Source organism: Podarcis cretensis, assembly GCF_951804945.1.
Source record: "Podarcis cretensis genome assembly, chromosome: 11".
Taxonomy (NCBI): Eukaryota; Metazoa; Chordata; class Lepidosauria; order Squamata; family Lacertidae; genus Podarcis; species Podarcis cretensis.
Window position 1 is genome coordinate 7,720,827 of NC_137180.1, and position 16,730 is coordinate 7,737,556.

Genomic DNA, 16,730 nt, shown 5'->3' on the forward strand with positions numbered 1-16,730 from the left:
ACAGAACTACAGTACCTAAATTGTATAGAAACGTATTCATGTATGCTACTACAGCGGCAAGAATGTTACTAACCCCAAAATGGAAAGAAGCAGAAGTCCCAGCAAAGGAAGAACGGATACAAAAACTAATGGAATGTGCAGAAATGGTGAAATCAAGATAACAAACTTTTTATAAAAGAATGAAAATGATTTATTGAATATTTACAGATAAATTGTAAACAGATAAGAACATTGGTAGGATTATTGTAATAATCTGCAGTTTTAGAAGCGTATATATTTAAAGTAGATGAATAAATGAGCAAGTTAAGTTAATTTGGATATGCAGAAGATTTTATTTTTTAAAAATGGCAAAGGGTGTTTAAGGAGATAACAGAAATCACTGGGTTAAAGCTGACCCAAAATCCAGAGGTTGAATTATTATCAATTTATGGAAGAGTCACAGGCTATGAAGGACTTCCTCACCAATTTATTGACAGCTGCACGAAATATTATAGCTAGGAAGTGGAAGGGGCAAGGGGAATATAAAATGGAAGAATGGTATAAAGCGGTGTGGGATATAGCTATTAACGATAAATTAACATGTGCCGTTAAGGGAAGACAGGGAATATGCAAGAGAAATTATTTTGAGGAGATATAGAAGGTGTTTGTAGAATTTGTACTGTTAAATACGGAAAGGGGTCAAACCATTGCAAGAGGTGTTGAAATTTTGGGAGCTTGGATAGTTACAATGGAATGGTCTCAATGGTAGGGTGCACATTTTTATTCTTATTTATTTATTATTATTACTTTGACAAACCCGCTTCTCTTTGGAAGGCAGTTTTCATGCGCAGCCTGGGAGTCATTTTGGATTCACAGCTGTCCATGGAGGCACAGGTTAATTCTGTGTCCAGGGCAGCTGTCTACCAGCTCCATCTGGTACGCAGGCTAAGACCCTACCTGCCCGTGGACTGTCTCACCAGAGTGGTGCATGCTCTAGTTATCGCCCGCTTGGACTACTGCAACACGCTCTACGTGGGGCTACCTTTGAAGGTGACCCGGAAACTGCAATTAATCCAGAATGCGGCAGCTAGACTTGGTGACTGGGAGTGGCCGCCGGGACCACATAACACCTGTTCTGAGAGATCTGCATTGGCTCCCAGTACGTTTCCGAGCACAATTCAAAGTGTTGGTGCTGACCTTTAAAGCCCTAAATGGCCTCGGTCCTGTATACCTGAAGGAGCGTCTCCACCCCCATCGTTCAGCCCGGACACTGAGATCCAGCGCCGAGGGCCTTCTGGCAGTTCCCACACTGCAAGAAGTAAGGTTACAGGGAACCAGACAGAGGGCCTTCTCGGTAGTGGCGCCCACTCTGTGGAACACCCCTCAGATGTGAAGGAAATAAGTAGCTATCCTATCTTTAAAAGACATCTGAAGGCAGCCCTGTTCAGGGAAGTTTTTAACATTTAACGCTGTATTGTTTTTAATACTTGATTGGGAGCCGCCCAGAGTGGCTGGGGAAACTCAGCCAGATGGGCGGGGTATAAATAATAAATTATTATTATTATTATTATTATTATTATTATTATTATTATTATTATATGTTTGCCACCCAGAATTTTCATCAGGGCAAGGAGCCCTGGAACAGAATTGCGTGTGACTTGAAGCCTCCAGCACAACAGCAGAGAGAAGCCCAAGCTTCAGAAAGAGGCTGCCTGCCTGCCTGAAGGTGTTTTGGGGCTCTATAAAGTTACCCAGGGAAATGGCCGGTGCCCCGACCTGTTTTGCTTCTGTTCTGCAGACAAAACATGTCGCACCATTAATAAGCAGTGTGTTGACAGGGACATTTTAAGGGGCGTTAAGTGCACTGCTAACAGAGCCCTCGGTAGTCTCCTTTATGCAAAGCAGGAGTGGCCCTTCTAATATTGTTATTTACTTCTGTTACATTTATACCCCACCTTTCCTCCAAGGAGCTCAATGGTTACATGGTTCTCTTTGCTCCCCCATTTTATTCTCACAAACGGCCCAAGGTCACCAATGAACTACACTGCATAATGAGGACTTGAATCCTGGTCTCCCAGGCCCTAGTCCAGCGCTAGCTACCCCACCACAGATGATGCTGGATTCCAGCTCACATCAGCCTTCGCCAGCATGGCCAATGGCCAGAGATGATGGGAACTGAGGGTCCAACAGCAGCTAGAGAACCCAATATCAGCCATCCTGATGTAACATATGTAATGCCATCAACTCATTAAACACTTTAAGAAAAGTTTCGCTACTCCATTTCTAGGGCATTTAAGACAATGTTTTTCAGTTTCCCAGCTTAAGTTGGTTTTCAAGGAATGGAACATCTTTGATAGGCATATATCCTTGGTTTAGCAGCTAATATAGTCCATTAGAAGAAGAAAATATGCAAGATTTCCCTTTTTCAAGGGACTTCTGCTAGAGAATCAGTTATATATAATAGCCCCTTAGAAACAACAGTACTCCAAGGAAAATTACTAATGCAATAATTTAGCTGTTGAGAATGAAAATGTTCATAAAGATGGAGATTAGATCTCAGTGCACAGGTTGCAAAGTGCATTTTAATAACATAACTTTAAGGGGAGATGGGAGGTTAGAACATTTTTCAGTTAGAACTTGTACAATCCTATACTTAAATACCAACTCACTAATAATTGTATTTAGAATCACAGTCTACTGTCTTTGTAGCAAGGTACCCAAAAACGTTAGTTCAAGATTATATACAGTATTTTTAAAAAATACGGTGTTCAGGTTATCAGGGCTGCAGAAAAATGTAATTTAAAATGTATACCACTTGGAGAGTGGGTCTGCTCCAACTGTCCAATAATGCTAAATATGCAATGCTACAAATTACTCTCTACACTCTTGCATTTCTTCAAGGTCAATAAAAACCCTCTAAATGTGGTATTGTCTACTGTATATTCAAGCTGGTAGCAGCCCACAGCAAAAGGTACAAGGCAATATGGGAAAGGAATAATATTCATATATGACTTATCTCCTTTCAGAACATTGAAAAAAAATGGAAAGGCACAACTATATGAGTGCATATGCTGTCAAGGTTGTCCATTCCTAGTCAAACCAAACACCATTAAAATGTATAACGCATCATAATCATACTCATATCAAAATGTTCATTGGGTATGTAACATGACTGAGAATTTTACTGCAAAAGAAATAACATCATTTAAGGGCAACTTTCTGCTATTTCTTTATAAATGATTGCAGGCAAATATGAAAAGTATCAGTGTAGTTTCACTTGTAGATGTACTCTTGGATAAATGTCATAATTCAAGAGGTCATCTGTTTTATATTGTTTCAGGAGACATTAATAAAATGAATCACTATTCACATACGTCAAACTAAATTGGTCTCTTTCTGTGCATACATAAACAGAATGAGCAAAAGTTTGGTGACTATCCAAGAGAGCATTAAGAGCACTTAAGCCTGTTGAAATTAATGGTTTTAAGTGTACTTGACTCTATTGGATTGTGGCCTTTATTTTGATGATGACAACTGGAAATGTTGAACCGCCTATATAGTGATAATTGTGGCAGTACACATTCCAAATCTAGTATTCCAATAATGAAAGCGGATCAAAACACATAGCACAGCATGTAACAGAAGAAATGTTTGTGAACCACAATCCTGCAGTTGGCTTTATTTATCCTCTATATGTACAGAATCATACCACCCATTCCTAAACTCATACTCTATCTATAGGCTTTTCTTCCAAATAAATGTATTTAGTATTGGGGTCTACAGTGGCTCTAGATTTCAGTTGATAGCTTAACAAAACAATTTTTGTTTTCTAAAGTCCAATCCTTTCTCCATCCATCTCAACAATTGCTTGTCACTAGGTGACTCCGTTTCCTTTGTTGGAAGTCCTGTACAATTCCATACCTGCTTGCCAGAATGTAAGCCCCCTTGAACTCTTAAGTAGTCTTGTACAGGATCACACTGTCAGGTGTTATTTACTGGCACATAGCATTAGCAAGTAAGGTAATGGCTATTCAAGTAAGGCAAAGATGAAGTGATTTGTACATTCACATACTGAGTTTTAATTGTCTTCCTTATTGGGGCTAGTTCTTTGATCCTTGCCTTCAGTAAACCCTTTTGGTGCAACTTCTGTCTGGAGGATACAGATTACCGTATCTGGTCTCATTTCCATCTGGCTTCCAAACTGGTTTTGAAATGACTTTGGCAACTTCAGTGGATGGCACGTTCCGAGACTGAGTGCATCCTTTCTTATGCTTTTCTGTCTGGAACGGGAGTTGGGTGCACCAGGCCTGGTGGTTCTTTTCATATCTAACTGGTATATTTCGGAAGTTGCTCAGGGACAGATGCTCAACTGTGGCATTTATGCTGCATGGTTCTGCATCGTCGTCTTGGTCCCCAAGCTATCTATCATCCCTCCTGCTAGGGCTAAGATTTAGTTTTGTTGCACCATCCATATACCGATTTCTGCCTTCATTTATTCTCCCTGCCTCATGGTGCTGCCGGAAGAGTCAATCAGAGGCAGGACCAGGGTGGGCTTCAAGCTCAAAGAAGGCTTTAAATTTAGATGCTTATTAGTTTTTGACATTTGATAAGCTTCACAGCTTGTTTTTATGTGCATTGAACCAAAAGGTGACACACACTCTCAGCTTAGAGCTGCAGATTCAAGAGAGAGATAGGATTTGGTAAGAGTTAGATTTGAACATATTAAACTATTAGTTAAATTGATAACAAATAACAAAAAAGCACTATCTGATCTGTTGGCACATAATCAGGAAGTGAGCAATGAACTCACTTAGACCAGCTGTTCCTATAAACAAACAACTCCTCTTTTTTTCTTTTTGAAAGGCGGTACCTTACTATGTTTAAATGCACCATCATTTTTTTTTTTTTATTATGGCTAAGAACCTCAAAAGCTGGAAGTAGCTCAGGCCTCTCTGAATCTATCTGAGGGCCTGGCTACCTGAAGCAGGCTTCCCCCTGCTTGCATGGTCTGTCTGGCCCTGACCCCAATTGTGGGATTCCCTGCCCAGACACAATCCCCTGCCATCTATGCCCAGTGATATTAATGTGATTACTGGTTTTAATTGCTATTCGTGTCATCTTTACTATATGATGTGCATTTACAAACTGCTGATTTCTGTTAGGGGCTTCTCATATTGTGTTATGGTGGCTTACAAATTTGACTTGAATGTCTGTATAGCAGCAAAACAGGCTCTAGATTTATTTTAGGTTAAGAAGAATTCCAGAGAGTATCCCAACCAAAAGGTTACTCTGGAATGGTTTGACTTTGATTCTGAATGCTTCCTGAATAGGAAAAATGGCAATCTTTAAATAACAAATAGAAATAATCTAGCCTTTGGGAATTAAAATGAACATACTAATTATAGACTGTAGCAGGTTATCGTCTTTCCCACGCTTGTACATTTTTCTTGGAGCCTTTATACACATTCCTCATAATTTCCTAATCCACAGAGTATGCATAGTTGTTCTTCATACTTTCTACAGTTAAGAGTTCTACACATAATTAACTGTATTGTTATTCATCACTCGATTTTTGGAAACATATTTCTTGTTATCATGGTACGTTAAAAATGACATTCCACATTGCAATTTATTAATACCATTTATATGCCGCCCACGATCAAAAAAATAGAGACATGGCCGACTAAAATAAAAGTACATGAAAACCAATACGATAAAATGTACATCGAAAACCAATACGATAAAATGTACATCAGAATTCACAAGTAACTAAATTGCAGTAAACCACTTAATGGGGCCGAAAGGCTGAGTAAATGAGTAGGTCTTCAACAAGTGTCAGAAGCACATTACCATCAGAGCTTGCCTAATTTCAGGAGAAGTGATTCCATGGAGTGGCTGGCATGGCAGAGAAAGCCCTCCTGCTATTTACCAGAAGATGAACATGTACAGACTGCGGTATAACCAGGAGGGCTTCATTTACAGACCTCAGTGGTCAGGCAGGTTCATACAGGAGAAGGTGCTCTCTCAGGTAGCAGGTAGCCTGGCCCCAAGTTGTTTAGGACTTTAAACAGCATCAGCAAAACCTTAAATACAACCAGCGCAGATCTTTCAGAAGTGATTGCCATATGCTCGCATTCAGCAGCACTACCTAACCACCTTGTGATATTCTACCATTGCAAAACTCCATGGCACTGCTCGGTGGCTGAACACCTCCCTTTTCGTCTACTTGGCAGGAGGGGAGGCGTTCTGCAGAGCTTTGCTGCCAGTCCATCTGGGTGGTGGAACGAGGGTGGCACCCCTTGAGGATGCCGTCTGAGGTGGCCACTTCACCCTGTTTGGGACTTGGGTCTATATGTATGACCCTTTGGATGAGCAGCAGCCTAGAATATTTCTTGACAAACAAGAAGCCTGTGCAAAGTGCAACAGAAGTGTGTGCTTGCAACTCCTTATGCTTTGTGTGTTCTAAATGAGGTTACCGTATGTATTTGTAGCTCTGTATCAAGTTTAACTTTGCCTTTTTACATGATCAAATGAGATATGCAGCAAAAATAAACAGAACTGCTACTGTAAGCATTTTAACTCAAACATTTGATTTTACTGTCTCTTTGAATGGGCTGTAGTTGCTTTGTTTAAATCTACTGTATTAGTTTGTGTGTTCTTATTATTATTTATGATTCTTACATTTTTATTTCTTACTATGCCGTTAGCTGCCCTGGAAACATAAATTTATGTCTCAGGCGTGGGGTATAAATTATGAAAATAAATATGTTGCAGTGTGAAGTGTTTCTTCTTCATCATCCAGGCTATTTTGTTCGATTTCCTCTCCAATGCAGTGTTCCAGGTATTGCTCCGGATGTAGTCACTGAGCATGCTCAGTTATTAGTGGGATGATTTGGCAATTTTCCCCTTGAGGGTATTTAATATTTTATGTATTTGGGATGCACCACATACCTTGGGGTTCCCCCAAGACTGCCAATACTTCCCTCTTGGATATGTGTAGTACCAGGCAATGGAACTCATACCTGGACATCTGAATTAGAGGGAACAATACCAGATAAATATACTTTTTAAAGCCCAGTGGTCAGGGACCAGTGCTCAAAGATGATGGGAGTTGTAGTCCCAAAACATGCAGAGGGCAGAGTTTGCCTATGCCTTAGTTAGAGACGCCAATGAAGACTACCAAGCCTTTGAAAATGCAGAGGTAGATTTAACTAAGGATGAGAACAACCATACTGTCTAAGTTCCTTTATTTTTTAATATTTCAATTACCGTATTTTTCGCCCTATAGGACGCATTTTTCCCCTCCAAAAATGAAGGGGAAATGTGTGTGCTTCCTATGGGGCGAATGCAGGCTTTCGCTGAAGCCTGGAGAGCGAGAGGGGTCGGTGTGCACCAACCCCTCTCGCTCTCCAGGCTTCATGAGAGCCGCAGCGCCAGCCCCACAAGGTCGGGGGACAGCGGGGAGGCGGAACGCCGCCATCCCACTGTCTCCCAATGTGGTTTGGAGGCTGACGGCGGGGAGACACGTGCTTCTCCCCGCCGCCAGCCCCGCAAGCTCCGGGGACAGCTGGGAGGCGCAGCACGTCTTCCCGCTGTCCCCGGACCTGGTCTGCAGGTGGGCGGCGGGGAGAAGAGCGCTTCTCCCTGCTGCCGGCCCCACAAGCACCTGGGGGGGAAATAATTTTTTTTTTCTTTATTCCCCCCCCCCCAAAAAAAAACTTGGTGCGTCCTATGGGCCGGCGAAAAATACGGTATTTTCTTTTTTAACCTTTTGTATATTATTATTATTATTATTATGGGTATATGTCAATGTAAACATATATTTTGGTTGATGGGTGGTTTTTAAAATCGTATTAGCGTGTATTTTTTTAAACCAGTAGTTGATATGGCCACAACGGTTGAAAAGAACAACAATAAACTAACACATCTGGGAACCAGCATACCACGACGCTAGAGCATTAGTTTTGCATGCAGAAGCTTCCAGGTTCAATTCCCAGCACCTCCAAATAGGGCTGGAAATGTCCCCTGCCCCAAACCCTAGAGAGCTCATGGAACCTCTGGTGCACAGATGTTGGACTACAACTCTCATCTTCCCCAGCCAGCTTAGCCACTGGTCAGAGAGGATCACCCTATCTGCATAACCTAGGAATTCTAAAATATAGACGCACTTTTACTCTCGCAAGATTGAATGTATTGCCCTCGGCTGTTCTTGAGGGGCGATTCCAACAGATTCCACACGAAAAACGCTTATGTCCCTGTGGAGATGGCAGTACCGAATCGGTGGCGCGTGCCCTTCTGACTTGCACTCTTTATAAAGACTTGAGGAATGAGGTTATTATCACCCCTCTTTTATTGTCCATTCCGGGTCGCCCAACCACTGCCACAGTGTCTTTTCTCTTGGCAGACAAAGATAAGCAGGTGACAGCAAAGGTTGCAAGGTTTTTAGCTGGGGTTTATTACCGTTTAACATTTATTTAAAATATGTGATAAAATGAAGCAGGGAAACAAACTGGAAAAGGTACAAATCCTGTTGACGACTCTTAACGACTGCAATAGGTCAACAGGCTCATCACAGCTATCTGCCAATCACCCAATCCCACCACCCTTCTGAGTAATACCCCTCCCCACCTTCTCACTATATAGAAGGGTCTGGTGACTTCTGTTTCAGTGTATCTGAAGAAGTGTGCATGCACACGAAAGCTCATACCAAGAACTAACTTAGCTGGTCTTTAAGGTGCTACTGGAAGGAATTTTTTTTATTTTGTTTTGACTGTAGAAGTGTGCATGCACACGAAAGCTCATACCAAGAACAAACTTAGCTGGTCTCTAAGGTGCTACTGGACACGGGGACACACACACACACACACACACACATACATATATATATAAAGGTAAAGGTACCCCTGCCCATACGGGCCAGTCTTGACAGACTCTGGGGTTGTGCGCCCATCTCACTTAAGAGGCCAGGGGCCAGCGCTGTCCGGAGACACTTCCGGGTCACGTGGCCAGCGTGACATCGCTGCTCTGGCGAGCCAGAGCCGCACACGGAAACGCCGTTTACCTTCCCGCTGGTAAGCGGTCCCTATTTATCTACTTGCACCCGGAGGTGCTTTCGAACTGCTAGGTTGGCAGGCGCTGGGACCGAGCAGCAGGAGCGCACCCCGCCGCAGGGATTCGAACCGCCGACCTTTCGATCGGCAAGCCCTGGGGGTTAAGGCTTTAACCCACAGCGCCACCTGCGTCACATATATATATACACACACATATATATATATATATATATATTCATGCCGTGTTGGTCTGACGCAGTAGAATATGAATATGAATATACATATATATATACACACACACATATATATATATTCATATTCATATTCTACTGCGTCAGACCAACACGGCTACCTACCTGAATCTGGAATTATGAGGCAGAATCTGGAATTATGAGGCAGAATTATGAGGCAGAGGGAAGTCTTAGCTCGTATGAGCAAATAACGAAAAAGTTTCATAAGGATGTATTTAATATTATAAAATGGAAAACTTAATAAATATATTGTTTTTTTAAAAAAAAAACCGAGAGAGCTGGAGCCTCGGCTGCACCGTTAGGAGGAGCGGGGTATCTCTGCCATCAGGTTTTACCTCACACCCAACCTTCCTCAGCTTCCTGCCCCCCCGGCCATAGGACCGCACTTAATCCATCGCCCTGGTCCGCCCTCCATGAAGGTCGCCCCCGAGCAAACGCGGCCCTCGAGACTCCCCGCCTCAGGAGTCAGACGCCATTCTCGCGCACGACACTCACCTGCCAGAGCGCCAGGAACAAGCCCGGGGCGAGCCCTGAGGGGAGCCCGCCCTGCATTGCCCTTCGGTTGGGGTGCGCGGGACACCCCCCCCCCCGAGCCCCTTCGCACGAACACGCGCAGCCCAGCTTTTCCTCCAACCGCTTTTCCAGGAGCGGCTGCCCCCCGCCCCCCACCCCCCGCGAAGGAAGCGACCCGGAAGTCCGCTCCCAGTCTCTGGGAAGAGTTTCTGCTTTCTTATCTCTATGGCGAAAAGGAAGTACGGGCGCGACATCTGCATCCGTTGCGGGGAATGGGCGGGGGGGGGGGCAGGTGCGCGCGCATGATGAGGAGGGTAAGGTTCTGGTCCTGCGCGTGCGCAGCAGGCGCGGCCGGCGCTTTGGCGTTCTCTTTCTGGTCCGCGCCTGAGAGTGGGAGGGGAGAGCGGGTTCCTTCGGCTGCGCTGCGCGAGGCGAGCGACTCAGGTGAGGCAGCCGCGGGGGGGGGGAGGGGGAGGGAGGGGAGAAGGTCGGCCGCCCACCCCCCCCCCCGCTTTCCCTTTTCAGCCGTTACGGTCCGAGGCGGGACAGGGAAGTGGCCGTTTCGGGGCCGGGGAGCCTCATTCCGCCGCCCGGCGGAGCAGGTGGGAAGAGGCCCCGCCTCAGGACTGAGACAGACGGCCAGGTTTTAAAACTGGCTCTCGCCCCCCCCCCCCCCATGATAGTCTTAAAACCTCCTAGAAAACCGCAGTGACAGGACAAATAATAATAATAATAATTATTATTATTATTATTATTTATTATTTGTACCCCGCCCATCTGGCTGGGTTTCCCCAGCCACTCTGGGCGGCTTCCATAAAAACCAAAAATACTCTAAAATGTCACATATTAAAAACTTCCCTGAACAGAGCTGCCTTAAGATGTCTTCTGAATGTCAGGTAGTTATTTATCGCTTTGACATCTGCTGGGAGGGCGTTCCACAGGGCGGGCGCCACTACCGAGAAGGCCCTCTGCCTGGTTCCCTGTAACCTCACTTCTTGCAATGAGGGAACTGCCAGAAGGCCCTTGGCGCTGGACCTCAGTGTCCGGGCAGAACGATGGGGGTGGAGACGCTCCTTCAGGTATACTGGACCGAGGCCGTTTAGGGCTTTAAAGGTCAGCACCAACACTTTGAATTGTGCTCGGAAACGTACTGGGAGCCAATGTAGGTCTTTCAAGACCGGTGTTATGTGGTCTCGGCGGCCGCCCCCAGTCACCAGTTAGGCCCCTTTTCAAGTAAAGCCCTTCCACTCCTCTCCCCGGTTCCGCAGGACCAGGTTTGAATACTCCCTTTTCTTTTTTTTCTGTGTCCGCGCCCCCCCCCCAAAAAAAAATCCTTGCAGGTTAAGATCATGGTTATGAAGGCTTCAGTAGAAGATGATGATTCGGGATGGGAGCTCAATATACCTGAGAAGATGGAAAAGAGTAACACGAGCTGGATAGATATCACCCAAGACTTTGAGGACTGCTGTAGAGGTAAATAACGCCCCCCCCCCCCAAAAAAAAGTTTTTCTCTTTGCACAAGTCGATGCTATGCCCTGAAAACGTCTAGAGGGCAGATATGATACAGTCTCTGTAACTGAAAGATATTGTCGTTGTAATATTAAAAAAAAGGTGGAGTCTGTGTCACATGAACTCTGCTGCCTGACGCTGCTTTGATGGGGAGGCATGCCAGGCGGAAACTTAGAAGAGAGTTATGGAGAGTTGTGGACTTGACTTGGACCCTTCCCTTCCCATTTTTTTAAAAAAATAATATTTATTCCAATTTTAAAGATTACAAAAAAGACAAACAACCAAGAAGAAAAAAAAAGAAAAAAGACAGATCAAACCTTCCCACAACTCATTTTTCGTTTGCTTGTTTCCCTGACCTCCTCACACCTCCCTTTTTTGTATTCTAGTTCAATTAGATATTTCAGCAAATCCTTTCCATCTTTGTTTTTATCCTAATAATTTATCTTAACATACTATAATTTTACACTCTCTTCTTTCATCAATTAACTATCCATTTTTACTTAATCCTTTATATCATTTCTGCTAAGACCACAAAACTTCATTCAACATCCTTCTAACATTCCTTAATTTTACAATGTTTCTGTAAGTAAACTTTAAATTTCTTCCAATCTTCTTCCACCAACTCTTCTCCTTGGTCTCGGATTCTGCCAGTCATTTCCGCCAGTTCCATATAGTCCATCACCTTCATCTGCCATTCTTCCCGGGTGGGTAAATCTTGTGGCTTCCAATACTTTGCAGTAAGTATTCTTGCTGCTGTTGTGGCATACATAAAGAAAGTTCTATCCTTCTTTAACACCAGTTGGCTGACCATGCCCAGGAGAAAGGCCTCTGGTTTCTTCTGAAAGGTATATTTAAGTACCTTTTTCATTTCGTTATAGATCATCTCCCAGAAATTCTTAATCCTTGGACCCTTCCCTTCCCATTCCCTCCATCACTCTCCCACCTTATGTGCCAACAATCCACTTTAATTAGTGGCAACAGCTGGTTTTTGCCAGCTTCTGATTGTTTAAGGAAATTCCTTAAACAATTGTTTAAGGAAACAATCAGAAGATTCTACTTCTCTTTTAGATTAACTGCAGGATAGTATATCTTCCAAATCCTAAACTATGCTTAGTGAAAATAAGCCAGGATTGAAACTCATGCTTTGAACTTGGTTTTCCACTAACCATATGAAGATCAACCATGTAAATTCAGATTATGCAACAAGCTTTGGTAAAGGGCAGTATATAAATGTAAGCCTCATGTTGCTCACAAAGTATGGAGAATGTTTGAGCCAAGGTTGGGGAAAGTTAAGCTTGATGTTTTAATACTAAACTGCAGCTGAGCATTATGTCAAAACCAATCCAGTTTATTTTTCTTTATTATATATAATAGTTTTTGTGAGTAGTTATGTAAAGATTTTGAGTTGTTCTTTTTTAATTTCCTTGTAGAATTGAAGTTGGGCGAGTTGCTTCATGACAAACTGTGAGTGAACCATTAAAAACAAGTTCTCATGTTTTTCTCACATCTTAGTCTGAAACAAACACATAGAAGTGTCATCTACTGATTTTTGTGGTGCTTACTCTTAATCATGTGCTCTTGACAAATCTGTTAGCTAGTTAAAGAACATTAATTAACATTGTTTTATGCTATCAATCTGAAAACTGTTTAAAGCAACCTACAGCTTCAGCATTATGCACACTTACTTGTTGAGCTTGGGAGGACTTAAAGGTAAAGGTAAAGGTACCCCTGCCCGTACGGGCCAGTCTTGCCAGACTCTAGGGTTGTGCGCTCATCTCACTCTAGAGGCCGGGAGCCAGCGCTGTCCGCAGACACTTCTGGGTCACGTGGCCAGCGTGACGAAGCTGCTGTGGCAAACCAGCACATGGAAACACCGTTTACCTTCCCGCTATAAAGCGGTACCTATTTATCTACTTGCACTTAAGGGTGCTTTCGAACTGCTAGGTGGGCAGGAGCTGGGACCGAACGACGGGAGCTCACTCTGCCGCGGGGATTCGAACCGCCGACCACGCGATCGGCAAGTTCTAGGCGCTGAGGTTTTACCATAAATATGGTATAGTCATACTTGCAGCTAATAACCTGCTCAGGAAAAAAAGCTGTTTAGGACTGGGGTATACGGTTCCTAGATAAACCAGATTCTTATGCCTCAGCCACAAACATGCTTAGTCAGAAATAACTATAGGTAGAATATTAATCTCTGGAACTGTTTTAACTGGCCTCTTTCATAATTGTTAATTCTGCTGCTTAGTTAAGTCTTCAATTTCTTAAAGCTTTGAAACCTTAGAAAGCTTGGGCACGTAACATACATTTGTAAAAGCCTTGTAAAAGTAGATGAAGATTATAATCATTCAGATTATGGAAAACAATTAAACTCATGCTCTATATTTGTTAAATTTGTTCACTCTATTTTTTTCCACTGTGGATATGACATTCACAGTAATCTCAGTCCATCATATATGTATTTTACGCATGCATGGAATGCCTAAATCCATTAGCAGATTTGATTTCAATGTAAACTCTGACATCTGTAGACACAGATGCAGTCTCCTCCCTGAGAATGCTAATTCCTTTACATCAGTGATAAGAAACCTCTGTGGCCCTCCAGATATTGCTAGACTACGGTTTCCATCATCTCTGACCATTTGCTGTACTCTTGGGGTTGTTGGGAGCTGGAGTCTGACAACATCTGTTGAGCAACAAATTCCTAATCCCTGTATCAGGGAAGCACACTTGCCAGTGTCACAGTGAGACTTACTTCTGTGTAGTCATGAATAAGATTGAACTGCTAAGGTATATCCATAGTAATGAATAATCTTACTGCTTCATTAATTCTGCATTTAGCTGGTATTTTGCTTTTCAGTGTGTTGAATCTCCCAATTCCTTCCTTTAAAATGTTTTTAAAGACTTAATATATACGTTCTGCATCTTACTAGGGCATCTTACTATTCACTTAATTTAAGGTAACTCCTCACGAGTTGCATGATATGAATACATTGCATAAACTCTTTGATTTTATTTCACAGTATTTGGCAGTTATGCTTTGAAACAACTTTTGCTTTATATATGAATTGATTAGTTCCAGCTTAGGTTTTCTTTTCTGTTTGTGTTGCTCTCCTTAGTTTTGGTCTTTTTGAAGCAATGTCTGCTATTGAAATGATGGATCCCAAGATGGATGCTGGTATGATTGGAAACCAAGTTAATCGAAAAGTTCTTAACTTTGAACAAGCTATCAAGGTTGGCACACTTTGAGTTTTTGTCAGCTGCTTGGTGATTCATGAAAATGATTATCATCATTTAATGAACTCTAATATGCTAAACTTCAAATTTAAAGCAGTGTGTAATTTCAGATCTACGTGAGTGTAGAACAGCTCTGTTCCACTATTATATCCCGCCTTTTTCTTCAACAGGGTCTAAAGTCAGCTTAGTACTAAAATAGATACAGTGTAAAACATAGGGGATGGGAAGCAATAATTTAAAAACAATTAAACATCAACTCTCTGTGTGTGTGTGTGTGTGTTGATGATGTATTAAAACATACAACCGTTACAATAAAACTATGCATGGAGGAGAGGTTCAAAGGGAGAAGGCAGAGAGGACTGTATGGAGTTCCATACATGACTCTTGTTCTATCATACAGCACTACAAACTCAGCAGAAAGCTGCACACTGCTTCTAGAGTCTCACTTCCATTTGTGCACATCACTTTTGCCTCCCTGCCCCCATACAGGTGCTTTTATTCAGTAGGCTGATGAATTTAATTTGCCAATGATGGAAATTCATGTGCGCACTCTCTCTTTTTTAGGATGGTACAATTAAAATTAAAGATTTATCATTACCTGAGTTGATAGGGATCATGGACACTTGTTTTTGCTGCTTGGTAAGAATATTATGTTTTTATGTTTGATTAGTATGAGTAACAGTACTCCAGGAGTGTTTTGATAGAAGTTCCCAGTCAAGTTACTAGTTAAGAACAGCTTATCAATTTTAACTCTATGGAGTTTCTGGAGATGCAGTTCTAAACACAACTACTAGATTTCTATTAATGTGGGTGGGATTACTTCTGAGTAAACATGTATAGGAGCGCACTTAGGGTCCAGATTAGAGCTATGGTATATTTCCTCTGAACAAATAATTTTAAAAACATGGCTCAGTTTGCATAATCAAACTTCTGACAAAATGAAAAATGTACAGTATTACATTTCATCCTCCCAGATTTTGTTTCCTTTGCAGAAATAAATTTATGAATGTAAACTAACATTGGGTAAAATCCAGGAAAACCAGCCATGCATCACCCACTATGCTAGTGCATCCTTTGGAGGGAAGGTGAATTCCAAGGCTAGGTAGATTGCAGCCCTTACTGATGCTCTTGGAGTGAATAAGGCTGTGTTTGGAGATCTGACCTATTTGGCCCTGGTCTGTCTGCCATGCCACAGCCTCCTACATACAAGTGCCCTGATAAGAGTAGTGACAATCTTGCAGCTGCACTAGTCCTGAATAAACATCCCCTGCACAGATCCTGACTGATATCTAGATCAGTGTTTCCCAACCTTTGGTCTCCAGCTGTTTATGGACTACAATTCCCATCATCCCTGACCACTGGGTCTTGCTAGCTAGGGTTGATGGGAGTTGTAGTCCAAAAACAGCTAGAGGCCAAAGGTTGGGAAACACTGGTCTAGATGCTTTCCTGTAGGACATGGTAGTGCTTCCATTGTTGGGCCAAGCTTAGTGTGCTGTTTTATATGTTTCATATGTGAAAGAGCAAGTGGAAGGTCATTGTACAGTGGTGCCCCGCAAGACGAAAAACTCGCTAGACGAAAGGGTTTTCCGTCTTTTGAGGTGCTTCGCAAGACAAATTTCCCTATGGGCTTGCTTCGCAAGATGAAAACGTCTTGCGAGTTCTTGCGATTTTTTCCCTTTCCCCCCTTTTTCTAAGCCGCTAATAGCGCTAAGCCGCTAAGCCGCTAATAGGGGTGCTTCGCAAGACGAAAAAACCGCAAGACGAAGAGACTCGCGGAACGAATTAATTTCGTCTTGCGAGGCACCACTGTATCTGACTTCCTTTGGATTGCAGTTTTCTGATAGCAGCTCTGACGGGGCTTCTGCTTTAAGTCCCAGCTTATTGTGAAGTTTTATACCTGGTGAAAATGTGGTAGAGCAAGTTGGAAGGTCATTGGGCCTGAAGTCCTTAAGAATTAATGCCATTTGCTGGTAGCATCTCTTATGTTGCCACTCAAAGTACATTTGTGCATGAAGTTTCTACTCCCTACCTTCTATGACTTTGCCTAGGTTTCCAGATTGTGTCCATGAGCCTTACTACTTTATAGAACCTATTTGGTGCCCAATATTTGTTCACTAAAGTATAATGGATGTAAAACACATTAATGACATAAATCAGAGCATCTTTGTTTTTTCATGCGGTCTGTAGAATG

The 16,730-nt window shown here is 42.7% G+C and overlaps 2 protein-coding genes across 4 annotated transcripts in view; one reads left to right on the forward strand and one right to left on the reverse strand.

Annotated features, from left to right (window-relative positions):
* The window catches only part of AGTPBP1 (ATP/GTP binding carboxypeptidase 1), a 64,581-nt gene extending 54,709 nt beyond the window's left edge, over positions 1–9,872 (reverse strand). Inside the window, exon 1 of one of the 2 annotated variants that reach the window (XM_079996010.1) lies at positions 9,776–9,872. The gene's annotated coding sequence lies outside the window, so the exon portion shown is untranslated. The remainder of the gene's footprint in view (positions 1–9,775) is intronic. The other variant, XM_079996012.1, reaches the window with a different exon arrangement.
* A 251-nt stretch (positions 9,873–10,123) lies between these two features.
* The window catches only part of NAA35 (N-alpha-acetyltransferase 35, NatC auxiliary subunit), a 32,858-nt gene continuing 26,251 nt past the window's right edge, over positions 10,124–16,730 (forward strand). Inside the window, exons 1-5 of one of the 2 annotated variants that reach the window (XM_079996079.1) lie at positions 10,124–10,237; positions 11,134–11,266; positions 12,733–12,766; positions 14,422–14,536; positions 15,104–15,178. In XM_079996079.1, coding sequence (XP_079852205.1) covers positions 11,143–11,266; positions 12,733–12,766; positions 14,422–14,536; positions 15,104–15,178 — 348 coding nt within the window. In that variant the 5' untranslated portion in view covers positions 10,124–10,237; positions 11,134–11,142. Of the gene's footprint in view, positions 10,238–10,371; positions 10,396–11,133; positions 11,267–12,732; positions 12,767–14,421; positions 14,537–15,103; positions 15,179–16,730 lie in introns of those variants that run through there. The other variant, XM_079996080.1, reaches the window with a different exon arrangement.